The sequence below is a fragment of the Chelonia mydas genome, chromosome 2 (assembly GCF_015237465.2).
Source record: "Chelonia mydas isolate rCheMyd1 chromosome 2, rCheMyd1.pri.v2, whole genome shotgun sequence".
NCBI lineage: Eukaryota > Metazoa > Chordata > Testudines > Cheloniidae > Chelonia > Chelonia mydas.
This window is the reverse complement of record NC_057850.1, coordinates 107,056,701-107,076,980: the sequence shown is the minus strand read 5'-3', so window position 1 is coordinate 107,076,980 and position 20,280 is coordinate 107,056,701. Positions and strand designations below refer to the sequence as shown.

General features: G+C 41.5%; 1 protein-coding gene across 4 annotated transcripts in view; it reads left to right on the top strand.

Annotated features, from left to right (window-relative positions):
- The window catches only part of KDM1B (lysine demethylase 1B), a 38,335-nt gene that overhangs the window by 12,475 nt on the left and 5,580 nt on the right, over positions 1 to 20,280 (top strand). For 3 of the 4 annotated variants that reach the window (XM_037893064.2, XM_037893065.2, XM_037893068.2), the window contains 11 exons: positions 124 to 328; positions 1,567 to 1,745; positions 2,901 to 3,077; positions 4,144 to 4,218; positions 7,164 to 7,301; positions 9,797 to 9,968; positions 11,347 to 11,474; positions 14,505 to 14,636; positions 16,243 to 16,317; positions 17,805 to 17,921; positions 18,877 to 19,002. In XM_037893064.2, the coding sequence (XP_037748992.1) occupies positions 124 to 328; positions 1,567 to 1,745; positions 2,901 to 3,077; positions 4,144 to 4,218; positions 7,164 to 7,301; positions 9,797 to 9,968; positions 11,347 to 11,474; positions 14,505 to 14,636; positions 16,243 to 16,317; positions 17,805 to 17,921; positions 18,877 to 19,002 (1,524 nt within the window). The remainder of the gene's footprint in view (positions 1 to 123; positions 329 to 1,566; positions 1,746 to 2,900; positions 3,078 to 4,143; positions 4,219 to 7,163; positions 7,302 to 9,796; positions 9,969 to 11,346; positions 11,475 to 14,504; positions 14,637 to 16,242; positions 16,318 to 17,804; positions 17,922 to 18,876; positions 19,003 to 20,280) is intronic. The other variant, XM_037893067.2, reaches the window with a different exon arrangement.

Here is a 20,280-nt window from a genome sequence, read left to right as displayed (position 1 = left end):
TCTCTGCGGCTAGTGCTTTTAGTGCTCTCAGGTCTGAGTTTTGAGGGGTAAAATGGAAAAACCAAGTCAAATGTGTTCAGAGTATTGATGCTTGTTCTCTTCTGCCTTCTCTCCTCCATCCAGAGAGTTGCTGAAGTTTCAGACCATTGGTGGTACTCCATGCTCATCCTCCCTCCTTTGCTTAAAGACAGTGTGGCAGCTCCTTTGCTGTCTGCATACTATCCAGACTGCGTAGGCATGAGTCCCTCCTGTACCAGCACTAACCGATTACTTGGTGAATCCAACGCTGTGAAGTTAGAGCACATAAAGAGTGCACCTAATGTAGCTGGTAAGGGCTGTTCGTGTGTCTATTTCAGGGATTCTCCAACTTCATTGTACTGCGACCCCCTTCGGACAACAAAAATTACTACATGACCCCAGGAGGGGGGACCAAAGCCTGAACCTGCCCTGGATGGAGGGCCAAGGCCAAAGCCCTCTCCCCCCAGACAGGGGGATCAAAGGTGAAGCCCAAGGGCTACAGCCCCAGGCAGGGGGCCTGTACCCTGAGCCCCACAGCCCAGGGCTAAAGTCCTTGGGCTTCAGCTTTAGCTACAGGAGGTGGCGCTCAGGCTTCGGCCCCGGGCCCCAGCAAGTCCAAGCCAATCATGGTGACCCCGTTAAAACAGGGTCGTGACCCACATTTTGAAAACTGGTGGTCTGTTTACATGACGCAGCTCTGCAAAGATTTGTATCCTTTTCTTGAATGTTACATGTTCAGTTACTTGAACTGAATCATTATACTGCACATTAGGTTGAAGGATGGTCTTGAGGTTAATGCCGTGTGGTGCTGAGACAAGAAATCTGGGTTCTGGTCCCAACTCTGATATAGATTTTTCCATGTGACCTTTGCAAATCACTTCATCTCTCTATAAGATTAGAAACTTGACGGCACTTCTGTGAGGCTTACATCATTAATGTTTGTAAAGTGCTTTGAGATTCTTGGATAAGATGGTGCTTTAGAAATGTAAAAGATCATTATTGGCAATAATTCAGAAAACACAAGAGTTTCAATCATTTATGAATAAAGAGTTTATTTTCATATTAGCTGTTTGTGATAGTTCTAAAATTCATGTACTCAGAATTGCTGATGTCAGAGACTGTCTAGCAACTTACTCTTCTTCAATGTATTCTGCATTTCAAGATGATGTTTTATTTCCGAGAGAACAAAGAATTTTCTGAATGTTAGACTAGAACATCTATTGCCCTGGATTCTTTCTACTGCATCCATTTGTCCCACCTGGGTGTATTACCCAGAGAGCCAAAAAAACACTCTAACCTGGATAGGTCCAGATCTCTTCAGCTGGAAGGACAATGTCTGCATTGCAGGACTTGGAGGGTGGAGGAGGGAATAAAGCAGTGAAAACTTGGGACAATCCTTAGAGTTGTCAGAGGTTTGAGGACTTCCTCACTACCACCCCGAGGATGGTCATTGGGCATGCTCAGTGTATAATCTTAGACTGGCCAGGAACCGACTAGTAGATACAGCAGAGTATGACTGATTCACGGCCTGTCTTTATTCCATTTCAGGGATGAATAGATACTTCCAGCCCTTCTACCAGCCCAATGAATGTGGTAAAGCACTCTGTGTGAGACCAGATGTCATGGAATTAGATGAGCTCTATGAGTTCCCAGAATATTCACGAGATCCTACCATGTACCTAGCTTTGAGAAACCTCATCCTGTCTTTGTGGTACACAAATTGCAAAGTAAGCAAGGCTGAGAGTTAATGGTATAGTTTTATATTTACAAATAATGTGCTCTAAGGCACTGCCTCCAAGAAGTATAGGCAGAAGAGCCCTCCTAGAGTCTGTGTTCTATGAAGAATCTTCATTAGACACAGTAATTGCACTTTTAAAAATTATAAAAAAACAAAACAACCAGCACTAAACAAAAAATTACTTATACTTAATAATGCCAAGAAACTTCCTTTAAAGTGATCTTCAAATGTTTTTGAAACACTCCAACTTTAAGATGAAAGCCCTATACAAGCTTGGTAAAGGGAAGCTTCAGAATATTTCTAAATGGCTTTTTAGGGCACTTCAGTACTTCTTGTTTATGTGAATGTTAGGTAAGTACTGACACGTGGGTAAACGTGAGAACAGGCTTATGGCAGAACTACAGCTGAGGATGACTAAGGAGGAAAAGCAGAATATCAAAGCTTCTAGCAGTTTAGAAACTTAGTCCAGATTGAGCATGTTATTTGCAACACAAACACCATGTAGTGAATAGGAGTCTCACAGCCACCTTCTAGTATATCTGCAGGGGCACAAGTGACCGCAGACACGGTTGTGGGCTTGATTCTCTCTTTGTTTATACTGATTTAACTCAGTTGACTTCATTGGAGTTACTCCTGATTTATAGTAGTATAAATGAGATCAGAAGCCCTACTGGTTTTCTCAAAACTAAGACTTCTCGACTTGGGTCTCTTAATACACAATTTTTGAATATGATCCTGTTTTTATTTTGGCTGGAGTAGCATACAACTTGCACAAACCTCTACTGGGTGGATCCACAGGACATTCAGTGGAAAAGCTTGACTATCTAGCATCACTGCGATACCTAAATGTACTTGGCAGGCATGGATGTAGCTGAGGTCCGTTGTACTCTTATCTCATTTGTTCTGTGTTAATTCACTCTGTTTGGGAGAATTGGAAGAATCAAATGGTCTAGAGTTCTCTCCCTGCAGTTGGCTGGGACACAAAATTGACCTTTACTCTTTGTTAATCTCTCTTAGTAACCTGTTTGATTAGAGGTTAAACTTCAGCATCTGAATTACGGTTGAAATGTGTTTTAAACATGGGAAAGCATGGAACATTTTGTATGAACACATCTTTATTTTGTTTTTGTTTCCCTAAATGCAGGAAGCTCTGACCCCTCACAGATGTACTCATCGCATCATTGTGCGGGGGCTTGTGCGTATTCGCTGTGTGCAAGAGATGGAGAGGATACTTTATTTTATGGCAAGAAAAGGGCTGATTAATACAGGGATTTTGTCAGTCAGTCCTGACCAACATCTTCTTCCCAAAGAATACCACAATGTAGGTAACCATAATATTCTCGTTAATTAGTAGATAGAATATGCTGCTGCTTAATTTCTGTTTTCACATTTGGGCTCTTGTTTCAATCTGTAATTCCAACCATATTAGCCAGGATCATGTTTAAACCTAGCTTAGTTCTTGGTAGCAAAGTGTTAACTCCCATTGACTTCCGTGGACACATCAGGCCTATGGTTTCCGTGGCTATTATGGACAGGGAGGAACTACTTTGTAACCTGTTTTATAAACCCATGGTATACACTCTGCTTTCCTCCACATCCTAGCATAGCAATTCACCCCTGTTTACCCACGCTAGAAAACATGGCTTTCAAGAACTGTCATCGTCTTAGTGTATGCGCAACGTGCCTCAGGTGCACATGACCAGGATTCATCACCGAATTTGGTCTGCTGGTTTGATCATTAGCTTCCCCGGCCGGACCAGGTGCTCACAGGGAGCGTGACATGAACGCTGATTCATTTCCCCCCCCTTCAAGAACTGTGATCAAAGAGTGCTTGTATCTGACTATCAATTTGTGTGACACAACACTGAAATGTAGATCAGAAATGAATATGTGCTGTAATGTCTGTATTTCTAGGAGATACGCCAAGTACAATTTTATGCTACATGTAAATGAAAAGTGTGTGTGTATTTTAAACTAGTTTTCATTATTTAATGCCTTTTGTGATCAAAGATGCTTACAAGATACATGGTGCGTCTGATCTAGGTCACTTAACTTGCTTGACTTTTTATCAGCACTGTTTTAGTCGAAGTAAATTGAGACAAATGCTTTTAAAGGCCTCAAATAAACCAGTTAGTATCCCCAAAGCAATAACTGGCCTTCCGCTGACACTAAATGAACCCTAACAAATCATGCCTTTCAAAGTTATCATTGACTATTTTAGAGGACACAGGCCTGATCCCACACCACTGAAATCAGTGGGAGCACAGATGTCACCCATAATGTGCAATGATTGATTTTTGTTTTTGCACCATCTGATTTCTTCTGTAAGAACATTTGCTACTTTCCTTCTCTCTCTCTCTCTCTCTCTTTTTTTAAAAACAAAAAAGAAATCTGTCATTATTGTTGGGGCTGGTCCAGCAGGATTAGCAGCTGCAAGACAACTGCACAACTTTGGAATTAAGGTAAGAAGCTTTAGGATAAATATCTTTATTCAACACTTAAAAACAGCAGACCTCCTACTACATAGAAACCTGTCCTTCAGTAATGGAAAAATAATATTCCTAATACAGATGCCTCCATAGAAGAGCCCAATAAATGTACAAAATCTCAGGTTTAATTAGGTGAGGTAATATCTGTTGGTTGTTTTAGTTCAGGTCAAACAACAAAGCAAAACAGCAGTACATTTAGTACATATTTTACATACTATTTTAAAAAATGACATATGAGAACAGTGTCCAGAACAGAGGGACCCTGATCCTTGACTGCAGTTCTTAGGGGTTATCATAATGTAAATAATAAGGGAAAAAATAACTCCTGTTTATTAAATTAACTTTACCAGAATTAAAAATAATTGACGTGATCTATTTATAATAAACAAGTGTACATAAATTGCATACATTTGATTGTATCCCTCTCCCCCACTCATCTTGATTCTGCAATACTTTGCACACATGAGTAGTCCCATTAAAATCAGGGGAAATACTTCCAGGTGTAAACGTTTGCAGGATTGGAGATTGAGTGGGAGTTGAGCACCTAGCTTCTCGATTTCTTTTGAAAATCCTTGTGACCAGATTCCTGGATGGGCCACACTGAGAAGTTCAGCGCTCAGGGCAGACTGCAAGAAATAGGGCAGACCATCCCCAAAGCTGGTGGTTTACTCTATAATTAGATTCCCCAAGCCAGTAACAAAAAAGCTTCTGCAGTACCACACTGGTTAACCGGAAGCCAAACACAGTCCCCTTTGGGCATTCCAGCCCATGGCTCCCATCCGGACAACCAAGTCTAATATAGTTAGAGGTTATTGAAAATCTATTTCACCATATGTGAGGTTCTTACTGATCCCAAAGGATCAGACACTTACCCCAGATCAGGATGTATCTGAGATCCTACCCAAATATCATGCTGTCAGTCAATCCTTAGTAAATGAACTAAAGATTTATTAATAAAAGAAAAGAGAGTTATAAAGGTTACAATTGCAAAGTCCTTATGTCAGGTTTGTAGCAGTGATGGAATAGACTGCTGGATTGCAAAAGTCTCTCTGGTAACTTCCAAAAGATTGGAAGGGCCTCAGTCCAGAGTTCAAGATACTCCTTTTAGTTGTAAATCCACAGTCCAGGGAATTACAGCAGGAAAGAGGCAACATGGAGGTGTCTCAGGTGTCTTTTATATTCTTTGCCAGGTGCATAGAAATGTTTGGTCCCAAGATGGAGTCCAGGGTCACGTCATTATCACATGTGCTCGCATGCTTTGCTGACTCATGCAGCTATTTGCTATATTGTTTCTGAGGTGTCCACAGGAAAGGCTTACTAGGCAGGATGAATTTCTTCAATGACCCATTGTGAGCTGAGTGTCCTTAATGGGCCATCAACACATAGCTGTCTAGCCCTGATGTAAATCTATCTGGAGGGTGTCACCCAGGAACAAAACACATATTGGAGATACAAATACATAACCAATATTCATAACTTTAGATACAAAGATCAAACGTGGATTTAATCAGGATAATCATATTCGATAGCTTGTAACTTTTCCATTGACACCTTACATGATACACTTTGTGCAAGACTTATGGAAATTGTGTAACAGAGTAACAACAAAAAGAAAGGTTTCAGAGTAACAGCCGTGTTAATCTGTATTCGCAAAAAGAAAAGGAGTACTTGTGGCACCTTAGAGACTAACCAATTTATCTGAGCATAAGCTTTCGTGAGCTACAGCTCACTTCATCGGATGCATACTGTCGAAAGTGTAGAAGATCTTTTTATACACACAAAGCATGAAAAAATACCTCCCCCCACCCCACTCTCCTGCTGGTAATAGCTTATCTAAAGTGACCACTCTCCTTACAATGTGTATGATAATCAAGTTGGGCCATTTCCAGCACAAATCCAGGTTTTCTCTCCCCCCCCCCCCCCACGCACACAGTTTGTCGGGGGGGCGGCGGGGGGAGAGAGAACCTGGATTTGTGCTGGAAATGGCCCAACTTGATTATCATACACATTGTAAGGAGAGTGATTACTTTAGATAAGCTATTACCAGCAGGAGAGTGGGGGTGGGGAGAGGTATTTTTTCATGCTTTGTGTGTATAAAAAGATCTTCTACACTTTCCACAGTATGCATCCGATGAAGTGAGCTGTAGCTCATGAAAGCTTATGCTCTAATAAATTGGCTAGTCTCTAAGGTGCCACAGGTCCTCCTTTTCTTTTTGCGGATACAGACTAACATGGCTGCTACTCTGAAACAGTGATATAAATGGTCAACTTTCTTATACACAGCATCACAATCCAGAAGGCTGGAATTCTGCCTCATTTTCAGCCCATTCCATGATTGCTGAATCACGGAATGCACGTTGTCCTCCAGCTGCATTGTTTCAGTCATGCAGAAATGTATCTTGCAATGAATTATATTAATATCAAACAGCAAAAACAGTTTTAATTGAAAATATTGCTTATCCCTTTAGAAAATATTTATTTTCAGTATGTGAAATGTACATTAAATGTATTTTAAAAGAAGCAGCAAAAGGTCAGCATATATTAACTTGGACAACTGGAGCACCTTTCCCTAAACCTGAAAAATTGGAAGTTTTTTCACCTTGTAGATGTTGAAAAAAGCAAATGATAATATGCTCAAGCCTAGTTTTATTAAGGTATTAATTTTGGCTAAAGTGTAAATGAGCCTTTGTTTTATAACTGTGTGAGTGTGTATGTATCTCTTTAAAGTAACCTTTAAATGACAGTTTGAGACACATGAATGGAAGGTCTGCTCCATTAGTGTCCATTTATCAACAAAGTAAAGTATTAAGCTCAATAACATAACTAAGCAGCTTAATTTTGTCTTTATCCTGGAGCCTAGATAAGTGGTTTTTAAAATATCTTCTCTGACAATTTCCTAAGCTATGTTTGTGTTACAGGTCATTGTGCTAGAAGCAAAAGACAGAATTGGCGGGCGTGTGTGGGACGATAAGACTTTCAAAGGAGTCACTGTAGGAAAAGGAGCACAGATTGTCAATGGCTGTGTCAACAACCCGATAGCACTAATGTGTGAGCAAGTGGGTTTCTTCCCTGCAATGGTTATGCATTATTGTCAGTGAAAATGGTCTAATTACAAAGCCATGTAGGCATGTATATATGTGTGAGTGCCGTGGTTTTGCTCCACATGAGTTAATATTTCTGAATATAAAAGTTTCCTTCCAGGAATTAGGTGGGTCAGCCTCTTATAATCAGAGTAATGACTGAGCTAACCTTAAAATAATTTGTTTCTTTAAAATATCTCCGTTTTAACATTAGTCATCTTAAAAAAACAACCAATCAAACCAAATGCTCCCTCACAATAGAATTCCTTGTGGTAAGGCTGCTCTTATTTATGATTGTAATTATTTCTCTGGTACATTTAAGTTCTATATGAATTCTAAAGAATAGGAAAAATCCTTAGTTTCAAGTACTACCTTTCAGACAGAGTACTATATATGTATTTATTGTCTTGAATGGCTCTTTAAATACAATTAAGTTGGATCTATGCCACGTTTTAACTATAAATGAAGCAAAAGACAAAAGTATTTTCAGAGTGCAAATTTTTAATTGAAGATCTTGCAGTACACAATTCAAAAGAAATTATTGTCCACATTGATTCAGGAAAGGAGGTGAAGAAATAACTAGCTCAGATGTTCTGCTCAAAGTATCTGTAGTCCATCTCTTAGGTGAACCAAGTTAATAGAGAAAGTTCTCAACTTAATGGGTGAGAACAAGAGATTCTGATGAAATGCTATTCTAACTCGTAGCAACCAAATTGACCTCCATAGAAAAACATCACTTTCATAAACATCCTTAGTAGTACTAATCCATATATGGAGAAATGGTCAGTCCGTAAAGCATAAGAGTTTTATCAAGTTTGAGAACGTTAAGGCCCATCTGTATTGCAATAACAACCACATCTGGTGATCCAATTTATGACATGGTTGGTGTGATTAAAACATAATTCTGTCTTGTGAGTGACATCTGTATGGTAACCATGTCTTTGATTAGTGCTACAACCTTGGATAGAGCAGGGTGTTAGCACAGTGTCAGGCACATAGCTAAAATAAAAATGACTAGGCACCACCTGCAAGAAGAAGCCATAGTTTTTGCCTGCAACTGTGGATAATGTTGTAAGAGTCCCCAGCAGCTTGGTGGTTGTAGTAAAAATAAGCCCTTATACTGGAGTTGGCAATAGTTTTCAACTATAAGCCCCAACTGACCTTAATGTGTGGTTTTATGGCATTGTGGGGATTCATGTATACTGTCTCTCAGTGACTTCCAGATGAAATCCACACAGGCTACCAGTAAAAAGGTGTTTTCTCACTGCCAGCATTGCAAACTCCAAGGCAGCTTTATGTTCAGATCCCAGGCTGAGTTTTTGCAAGTTGAACTTAGCTAACTAGTCTTCTGGAGACCCAGAGCCAGGAGAAAATCCAGCTCATTTTCCTGTAACTATCCAATGCTCTATGGCACTGGGAAGAATAATGGGGGAAATAGCAAAACCTTATTTTAATTAGAAAAGTATGGCCTCTGAATACCCAGAGGGAGCTCATATATTGAGTAATAGTGTGTGATCATTTATTTAGGGTATTTTTTACTTTTTTAAAAAATAGATCTGTATTTTGAAAAGAGACCTGCAGTGGGAAGCAGCCCAGGGTCTCACAGGATAAGTGGGTAAAATGGGGAAATCTTAGGCCATATCTCTGATTAGGTAAAAGTGCATTGAAAAGAATTTGTGCTACATCTCCAAGTAACTGTTTCACTTGGACTCTGTGAAACATGTCAACTCTTTACTCTGACTTTAAAAAAAAATATTGGCCAAGCAAAGCAAGGTTTAACACTCAACTCAATGGCATCTATCTGTCTTTCTGTCTATAATGCAATAATTATTGAATTATTGAACATCTGATCAATTCCAGAACATTCAGGGAATGTTTTAGTCCTCTATGGGCAAAACCATATTGATATTGGTGAAAACTGGAAGGGGAAAATGGTGGACACACGGAGCCCCTGGCTTCTGGTTGGCAGACTCAGCAGCATGGAGGACACACGGAGCCCCTGGCATGAGGGAAGGGGCCAAGAGGTTGCTGTGAGTCTCTGAAATAGAGTGGGATGGAAGGGTGGGACACAGAGTTTGTGGGGTATATGTTGAGGAACAGAAGGAGCTCCTGCTGTGTGCAATGCACTCTGCCTACAGAAGCAACAAAGTGTGCGACTCTTTAGTTTTACCATTTCCTAATCTTTGGATTTTTGTACTGCCTTTGATGTATTGTTGCTTAAAAGTCATAGGCTTGGTTTAACTGCTGAGTTTCAAGTTCCATTCAGAACTAAATTTTTGTATTATTTTAAGAGGTTGAGATTCATGTCTAACCTGACCAGTTGTTATAAAGTGTGCAAAAACTCCATGTTAGCAACAGTGCCTTATTCCTAAGGATTTACCCTTCTTTTTAATATGTACTTGAGCAGCTTAGAAAGTGAAGTTTTCCCCATAGAAATTTTATGCTTTTTCATTTTTAACTTTCTTTTGAAGCTTGGTATTAAAATGCACAAACTAGGGGAGAGATGTGATTTGATCCAAGAAGGTGGAAGGATAACTGATCCCACTATAGATAAGCGCATGGACTTTCATTTCAATGCCATCCTGGATGTTGTCTCAGAATGGAGAAAAGATAAGACCCAACAACAAGATGTCCCTCTTGGAGGTAAGGGAGGAGTTGTCCTGGACACCAGAGTTGTTGACAGTTTTCATAACCATAAAAATAAGGGGGCTTTTATGCTAATTTGCCTTTCATTTTGTACATAATTTGGGGATTCTGAATATTTGTATGTATGGTTGGCCTTAAACTTCGAGGCTCCATTGAAGTAAATGGGAGCTTTGTCACTGAATTCAGTGGAGCCAGGATTTCACCCTAGAGTTGTAGGCCATACCATATCTCATTTGAAGGATGATTTTTTTTTCCCTACATTGATAGTAACATAGGAGATTAGATCAGTTGTTTTCATAGTTTGGCCATTTTTAATATACTTGTCCTTGGCTTTGGTATTACCACTAGTTTGTCTCTAAGGGTATGTCTACACTGCAGTTACACACCCACAACTGATCCGTGCCAGCTGACTTGGGCTCATGGGGCTCAAGTTAATGGGATTTTTTATTGTGGTGTAGACGTTGAGCCAACCTCTGGGACCTTCCTACATCATGGAGTCCTAGAGTACGGGCTCCAGCCCGATCTTGAATGTCTATACTGCAGCTAAACAGCCCCTTAGCGCAAACCCAAGACAGCTGGCATAGGCCAGCCGCGGGTGTCTAATTGCAGTGTAGACATACCCTAAGTAGCTGAAGCAGTTTCGGTTGGATAGAGACGGTCAGAGCAGCTGTGATTTTATTTTTTTAATTACATTTTCAGAATATAGTTCTGCTCTTTTTTTCTATGATGAGTACACACAGAGTAAGGGCCTGATCCAAAGCCCACTGGAAAACAATGAAGAGAATCCATTGGCTTCAGTGAGCTTTGAATCAGGCCCCAAGGCTCTCAAATCTTTTGCTTTTGTGAAAATTACACAGAATGCTGTAGAAGGTGGCATTCGGAGTAGTATTCATGAGTTGTTGTTTTCTGTTTGTTTTGGGGTTTTTTATTTATTTATTTATTTTGGATGAATTAGCCTTGGGGGATGAGTGTCATTTAAACCACATCACTGCAGCATGTTGTACTGATGATAGCTGAACAATGAATTTCTCTGCTGTCTATGTTGGTTATCCCACATGGCTCCTTTTTTTTAACCAGATTTTTTTCTGAGGTTGGCAGTAATATCTACTCTCTCTTTTTGAGGGCAGTTCTTGGGAAACATACACTCCCTTATCTGTGTCTGAAATCAAATTATTTTAATCTGAACTCAAATTAGGGTTTCATCTGAACACATGTGAGAGATCTTGCTGGCATATATTCTGTAGCAGCTTTTTCACGACATAAGAAGTAAATTTGGATGAGTATTAATAGCTAACTTGCAAACTTGTGAGAGTCAGAGAACAATGAACTGCGATCACCTATTTTACATTTTTATTGTAAATCTGTTCCTGTACAGAGAAGATACAGGAGATCTATAAGGCTTTTATTCAGGAGTCAGGTATCCAGTTCAGTGATCTGGAGGAAAAGGTACTACAGTTCCACCTCAGTAACTTGGAGTACGCCTGTGGCAGTGACCTCCATCAGGTGAGTGCATGATTGATTAAATATGTGATGTAACTTAGAAACAGAGAGAGGGGAAGGATAATCTAATGTCTAGGGCACTATCCTGGAATTTAGGAAACAAGGAGTTCAGTTCCCTGCTCCACCTCAGACCTCCTGGGTGACTTCTCAGTGCCTCGGTTCTCATCACTAAAACTGAGATAATAGCACTCCCCTCTCAAAGAAATTCACCTCCAGTTTGAACCTTACACCCAAGTGGTCACTGCAAAATGTGAGGTAAATTCCTCTGCTGTAGTGGAAACTGGGTTTTGAAAAGTAGCTTTTGATCCACATACTGCAAGTGGTGATCACAGAATGCAAATTTCACTGTGTTGCTAAGGTCCCTCTAAGCCATGCGGCCACACAGCTGCCTATTAAGCCGCGGGTAGGGGCTCAGGGCTGCGGTGGGGAGAGATGCCCCACCCCGCTGGCCGCTGCAGGTCCGTGCTGGGACCAGCAGGGAGAGGCGCCCCTCCCCACTAGCCCCAGCATGGATCTGCCACAGACTTGCTGCGGCTGGGGGAAAGGAGCCCCTCCCTCAGCCTGGCCCATCCACGCTGGAGCTGCTGCAGCCGGGGGAGAGACTCCTCTCCCCCGGCCCCGAGCTGCTGCAGTGAGAGAGGGCTGGGGGAAGTCTGTTCTCTCCCCACCGCAGCCTGGGGACAGCCTGCACCCCGAATCCCTCATCCCCAGAGCCCTCATCCTCCCACACCCCAACCCTCTACCTGAGCCCCATCCCACACTCTGAACCCCCAGCCCCACCCCAGAGCCCGCACCCCCAGCCAGAGCCCTCATCCCCTTACACCTCAAACCTCTGCCCCATATTGGTGCACATAACAAAATTCATTCCACACATGGACGTAAAAAATTAGAGGGAACACGGCTGTGTTGTACTGGCAATATAGTGTATGTGAGTTCACATATGTATTTACATGTATCATTTTACCTGCAGTAGTCAGTTTTCTAGTGTTGTATTAGTTGCTGTGAAATATTATTGGACAAATTATCTGTAGCACCTGAGAATACAATAGAACCTCAGAGTTATGAACATCTTGGGAATGGAAGTTGTTCGTAACTGAACAAAACGTTGTGGTTCTTTCAAAAGTTTACAACTGAACATTGAGTTAATACAGCTTTGAAACTTTACAATGCAGAAGAAAAATGCTGCTTTCCCTTTATTTTTTTAGTAGTTTATATATAACACAGTACTGTACTGTATTTGGTTTTTTTGTTTTGTTTTGTCTCTGCTGCTGCCTGATTGTGTACTTCTGGTTCCAAATGAGGTGTGTGGTTGACTGATCAGTTCTTAACTCTGGCGTTCATAACTGAGGTTCTACTTTATTGTGATATTAAAAGTGATAATAATTAACATAGCTGCTGCATTATATTTTTACTCTTTTAGTAGTAGAATACTTTCATTTTTAATGGGAACCCACTGGATGACGTACGTTTACTTTTACTTCCTGTCCAGTTTGCTGAGAACCATTTCATACCTCTTTCCCTCCCCCTAGTATTTTTCAGCCATATGTTTTGGGAGTTTTGCTGTTGACTTCAAAGGAGTCAACAATTTCACCCTGTGTTTTTAAATCTCATGTAATCATGCTTGTTAACTTTGTAGTGGCACCAATCCACTGACCTTAAAAGCAGACCCCAGAGATTTATTCATTACCTCTCTTAGGACAAAGTTTGCCATTTCAAGCATCTTTCAAACATATTTGATATGAGTGGTTGTTAGAATCGCACACTTGCATTCTTTTTAGCCTTTCACTCTGCAGGCAGGCCAGTCCTCGCTTACAGACAGCCCCCCAACCTGAAGCAAATACTCACCAGCAACCACACAACAAAAACACTAACCCAGGAACCTATCCTTGGAACAAGGCCCGCTGCCAACTGTGTCCACATATCTATTCAGGGGACACCATCATAGGGCCTAATCACATCAGCCACGCTATCAGAGGCTCGTTCACCTGCACATCTATCAATGTGATATATGCCATCAGGTGCCAGCAATGCCCCTCTGCCAAGTACATTGGCCAAACTGGACAGTCTCTACGTAAAAGAATAAATGGACACAAATCAGACGTCAAGAATTATAACATTCAAAAACCAGTTGGAGAACACTTCAGTCTCTTTGGTCACTCGATTACAGACCTAAAAGTGGCAATTCTTCAACATAAAAAACTTGAAAAACAGACTCCAACGAGAGACTGCTGAATTGGAATTAATTTGCAAACTGGACACCATTACATTAGGCTTGAATAAAGACTGGGAGTGGATGTGTCATTACACAAAGTAAAACTATTTCCCCTTGCTTATTTCCCCTCCTAATGTTCTTGTAAAGTGCTGGAAATGGCCCACCTTGATTATCACTACAAAAGGTCCCCCCGCACCCCGCTCTCCTCTGGTAATAGCTCACCTTTCCTGATCACTCTTGTTATAGTCTGTATGGTAACACCAACTGTTTCATGTTCTCTGTGTATATAAAATCTCCCCACTATATTTTCCACTGTATGCATCCGATGAAGTGAGCTGTAGCTCCCGAAAGCTTATGCTCAAATAAATTTGTTAGTCTCTAAGGTGCCACAAGTACTCCTTTTCTTTATATTCTGTTATCTGAGTATTAATGCTTAAAAACCCTTACTGGTATAATAACACTGTAGCATCTAATCATTTGAGAGATTGGATAGCTGTATACGCTTGTTTCGGTCAGAAAACACCTTTTACTGGTATCTAAAATGTTTTATGCCTATACACCAATCTTTTTCACAGTGCTGCTCTTGCACTATGCCAAATGATGTTCTCAGTAGGGTATCGCCTAGTAACCTATCCAGATTGTGTCATTTTGCTTAATTAGACAATTTGCATAGCGTAGCCTCATTTAAATAAAAAATTTGCTGGCATCTGATCCCCTGGTATGGAAGAAACCACTTTGTCTTCCTCTACATGTATGGCTTTTATAAAGCTTACATGTTGTCTCCCGACTGGTAGACACAACCTGTTGTATTCTGTCCACAGGTATCTGCACGCTCATGGGACCACAATGAATTTTTTGCCCAGTTTGCTGGAGATCACACCCTTTTAACGCCAGGGTATTCTACCATCATAGATAAACTGGCTGAAGGTGTTGACATTCGACTTAAGCTTCCGGTGAGTTGTAAAGTGATGGTCAGGGGATTGGTCAGACTCACAGCATCATAAGAGGCACAGCTCCTAAGCTACAACCAAGGAGAGGGAGGGAGGGAGGGAGCGAGCGCGGGGGGTGGGGAGGAACTAACTGGAGATAAAGAGGCTTTTGAAATGCCTAGGCTAGTTTAAATGGGGGAAGAGGAGCACCTGGCAACCAATCAGCTGGCTTTGCCCAGCCAGTGACTAAGCAGAGGACTGAAGAAGGTATTGAAGGGAGGCACCTCACATCCTGCTATACATATGCTCTGGGTTTCTCTCGTTCCCTGTTGTCCAGTCAAGGTTGTCCCGCAGTGAAGGTAATGAGAGGGTATTAGCTTTGAAGCATACAAGCATCTCTTCATATTCCACAAACAAATCTGGTTTTGAGATAACTATAACTTTTCGATGTGACGGAACAGGAAGAAGCTTTATTTTTTAATTATTTCTGTATAATTTCAGTGTTGTTTAGATTTCATCTCAATTGTCAGCAAGTGATTCTATTTATAGCAAACCTGTGGTACTGGAAATGTAGTTGGATATCTGCATCCTAGAGGCATAGTCTAAAACAGGGGTGGGCAAACTATGGCCCGCGGTCCAGATCCAGCCCCTCAGGGCTTTGGATCTGGCCCGCAGGATTGCCCCCCATGGTGCAGCAGGCCCTGCGCCACTCTCAGAAGTGGCCGGCACCACGTCCCTGGGGCGCTGGCGGGGTGGGGGTGTGGGGGCAGCGGGTTCTGTGCATTGCCCTTGCCTCCAGGCACCGCCTACCCAGCTCCCATTGGCCAGGAACAAGGAACCGTGGCCAATAGGAACTTTGGGGGAAGAACCTGGAGGCGTGGCAAGGGCAGCGCGCGAAGCCCTGTGCTTTAGGTAAGTGGTGCCGGGCCGGAGCCCGAACCCCTCCTGCACCCTGCCCCCCAACTCCCTGCCTGCACCTCGCACCCCTCCTGCACCCCAGTCCCCTGCCCTGAGCCCCCTGCCTGCACCTCGCACCCCAACTCCCTGCCCTGAGCCCCCTGCTGCACCCCGCACTCCCTCCTGCACCCCAACCCCCTGCCCCAGCTCTGCATACAATTTCCCCACCCAGATGTGGCCCTCGGCCCAAAAAGTTTGCCCACCCCGGTCTAAAATGTCTGACTAAGCTAATCATAATATTTAGCAAGTACATAAAGTTTGGTCTTGAAAAAGTCACGTTTGTAACTAACTTGACTTTAAAAGCATATATTTTCCCTTCTGTCATGTATCAGACTCCTTAGCTTTAGCATTCGTACTAATAAACTGTTTGACTTCTACCCTTACCATTTCCGGGAACGCAGGGATAATCTTGAGAGAACTGTGTATAACATAGTTATCCTCCTTATCATATTATGAATGGCTTCATTTGAACAGTGAACAACTGTTTCAGGTTCCCTTTTTCCACAGTGGCTAGTTTTTCTGATGTAACATGCTCTTCTGCATCAAATACGGGAGCTAATGTATCCGGAAGTGACGTTTATAGACTTGTAATAATTTGCTATCCTCTGAATGTGGACTGTATAATTCCATAGAATTTTTGGTGTATCACTATTACTTTCCCTTTGCAAACCAGGTACACAGTATAGACTATTCTGGGGAAGAAGTCCAGGTCACTACAGCAGATGGAACTGTGTGGACAGCACAAAAGGTAACAAGTATGTTTCAAGTTTATCTATATTTGGATCATAGATTCTTTAGAGGTTAAAAAAAAATCTGTATATTTTTACAACTTAATTGTTCAGTGACCCATGTTTGGTTAATATAGTGACCGTTTTTCACTGGGCATGTTTAAGTTTGGAATGCTAATTTATATATACTGTGGAAACTCGCTCATTTGAACAAATGACCTATTCAGAATTACCTGAATTTTGCAAATAAGTGAAACACACAGTTTTAAAAATATCTAAGATTAACGGCTGATGAAGCGTCCTCTGTTTGCTTATTTTGATGGTTGTTTTAGTAATACTGATATTTCATAATGCACTAGCAAGAGTAGTATATTTTTATTTAGACTTAAATAACTATTTGTAAGAGTCGGTCTAATATTCTGATGTCAGTATTAGGACAATATAAAAGAGACCAGATGAAAATCAGCTTGCTTTAGTGACAGCTGTTCGGTTACATTCCCCACTCCCACCTCCCTCCTAATTTTACATTTATATTTCACCCAGATACATATATAGCTAGCCTTTTTACTCCCTTTCTCTGGGAATAGGACTTTACTCTTTACTACTGATTCTCCCCTCATTTCCTATCGCTCCAACTGCTCTAATCTGCCCAGGCTTGCTTCTTCTCAAATTTTGAGGGCGTGTGCTTTGATCAAGGCTGAATTTACACCACAGAAAAGCCCAGAAGAATAAGACATGAAGCTGTTGTGCAGGGTGTAGAGAAAAGTAATCAAAAAAGCCACTTGGAAATTCTAGAACTATAACTATCAGGAAGCATTACTACTGTTAGCATAGTGACAGGTTTCAGAGGGGTAGCTGTGTTAGTCTCTGTGAGCAAAAACCACGAGGAGTCCTTGTGGCACCTTAGAGACTAACCAATTTATTTGGGCATAAACTTTCATGGGCTAAAACCATAAATTGGTTAGTCTCTAAGGTGCCACAAAGATTCCTCGTTGTTTTTACTGTTAGCATAGTTCATCACTGTGTTGTAAGTCACTCTCCAGACCACATCTTGAGAACCACTGTACTGAGGAGTCTGTTCTCCCCTGAATGTGTGACATGGCTGCCATTAATGTGTAGTGACAGTAGACACTAACCCCGAGTTACCCTGGGAGAATTGTGCCTCCTCATCTTTGTTCTGTTACAAGAACAATGAGTTTCAGAGTAGCAGCCGTGTTAGTCTGTATCCGCAAAAAGAAAAGGAGGGCTTGTGGTGCCTTAGAGACTAACAAATTTATTAGAGCATAAGCTTTTGTGAGCTACAGCTCACTTCATCGGATGCATGCAGTCTGATGAAGTGGGCTGTAGCTCACGAAAGCTTATGCTCTAATAAATTTGTTAGTCTCTAAGGCGCCACAAGTCCTCCTGTTCTTTTTAAGAACAACGGGTACTTTCAATGAGAGATTAGTCTTAATGCTTTGTAAAGCTTTTGCTATTGTTGTGATCATGATTCTTTATTCTTCCATAGGTTTTGGTTACTGTGCCACTGGCCCTTCTTCAGAAAAATGCCATTCAGTTTAATCCACCACTGCCAGAAAGAAAAATGAAAGCCATTAACAGTTTGGGAGCAGGAGTCATTGAGAAAGTACATAATTAAAATTACTTTTTAGTTATGGGAAAGAAAATGAGCATCAAGTGCTTTGAGCCTCTTAGTAGGATGATTCTGACTTGCATCCTGTAGCATAATTTACTTTCATGCTATAAGCATAGAGCTGCTGTGGGTATGCCTGGGTATGTGTATTATGATATTTGCTTTCTTAATTTTTTTTTTAACCTGCACAACATACATTTAAATAAATCAAGCATAGAAGAGCAAAATGGTATCTGGATCCTATATATACATTTTTCTTTCCCTTTCGTTTTCCATCCTAATTTAACCATGTTTTTTTAAACAAATTATTTTGTAGAAAATCACTGCTGGTCTTTAAACTTTTTGCCTATATTTGAACAATGTGTATGGTAGAGTACTAAATCTAACAGACATAAGGGGTGATATCCACCCACTCCAGTTCGTTTGTCAGGCAAAAGGGCCAGAGTGGCATAAAGAGACACTAAAAGCCCCGTATTTGCCCAGGGGAGGATTCTCCCTTCCCCCCACTAGTGCGTAAAACTATCTCTGAGGTTCCCTTCACATTCACCAATCCTTGTGTGCTGGGGGTGGGGCTGGCAGGAGGACTGTGCCAAGGGCACACAGCATTGCAGAACTTCCAGGCATTGCTGCACCCTACAGGGCAACCATCCCTCTGGGCTATGAGTTCTGTGTAGTGCCTCATAAGAGCACAGTATCTTGCCCAAGGTTTTCTGTAGCCAAATGGATTACCAACATTACTCAGACTTGTGCTTTTTTAATCTGAGATAGCAACAGTTTTATACCACTCTTTTTTCTTGATAAAGAAAAAGACCCAAATATCCTACCTAGCATATTTGGGTACCTGAGGTTGAGGGGAAAGAGAGAGACGTTTTAAATACGGAGGTACAAGGCAGGTTGCAAATTCTGTAATGTGAAATTCTCTCTGACTGAATCTTTTCTCTCTCTCTAGGTTGCCTTGCAGTTTCCTTATAGATTCTGGGACAGCAAAATTCAAGGAGCTGATTTTTTTGGTCACGTTCCACCTAGTTCCAGCAAACGTGGGCTCTTCAGTGTGTTCTATGACATGGATCCACAGGTACTATATGCTGTATATGGTGGAATGTCAGTATTTTCAATTGTCTCTTAACAAATTTCAGTTTGAAACCCAAGTGCAACAATGGAGGTTTTCTTTGCTGTTTGCTCCCTTGCTATTAGAAAAATGGGACCGGTATTTTTCTGCAGGAGAAGAACAGATTGTGAATTGACAAGACTCTTTTTAAAGCATTGCTTTGTAGTAAGTAGGAGACATTTTTCAAGACTGGCTGCAGAGCGATCCTTATGCAACTAGGCTGTCCTTGTTTTAGGTCTGAAAGATTTGGGCTTCTTGGGCCAGATAAAGGCACTGGGGTGATATATACTGAAGTGCTGTTCCACAACCAAGTCTATGGAATTTGAATACAGATTTTTGTAATGAATGGTGTAGAAAGAATGAGGAATTCAGTTTTCATCTTAGGAATGTAAGTCTTGGTTCTCTGTTTTCCCTACACCTTGTGTAATCATTTTAAACCAGTAAGGGGGATAGAGAATCAGGCTCATAGATGGGACCCGTAGGCTGGCACCACTGCAGTCAGATTGGCTTCGCCCATTGCAATAATAAGGCTGTAAGGTCAGTTCAAAGCTATGGATTTTGATACCAACTCCAGCCTGTGGTTTGACAGCATGTCTACCCCCTCCACCCTCCCCTTTTACTCTCAGTATACCTTGCCCTTTTATCTACTACTTTTTGTGAACAAGTAAAGAGCTTTCTGTAACTTGCTGGCTTTTCCAAGAGACCCTATGAAGACAATGTCCTGTAATCGTGTTCCTGGCTGACCTTTAGAAAAGGCACCTGCCAGTATTTGAGAAGTTACTCCTGCAGAAAGATTCAGTGTGCTGGTGGCGGGGGCTCTTGAAGATAAATAGGAGCTTCTGGAGTAATTCTTATGTAGCAAATTGTTCTCTAGGTTAGCAATGATGGTAGATTAATTGCCCCATAAAGAGGAGAGGGAGGAATGGCACACTGTGAGCGAGATGAGGCCTTCTGCGATATTCTGTAGCCACTGCTCTTTCACTTTTGAAACTCCTAACTGATAGCTGAGTTTTGTGGTAACAGGTAAGCAGGACCACAGCTGTTTTAGTGCAGAACATTTGGTGCCTGAGCCAAACCCCGGTCAAATAAATATAAAGACTTTCGTGGACTTCAGTGGGCTTTGTCTCAGACCCATAATGACTAGCATCCTAGTGGAGCCTCTTCTTGTTTCCGTCTCTTGAAGTTGGCAGTGGAGCGTTAGCACTGAACAGGAGATCAGATCTGGCACTGAAAATGTGACTTTTA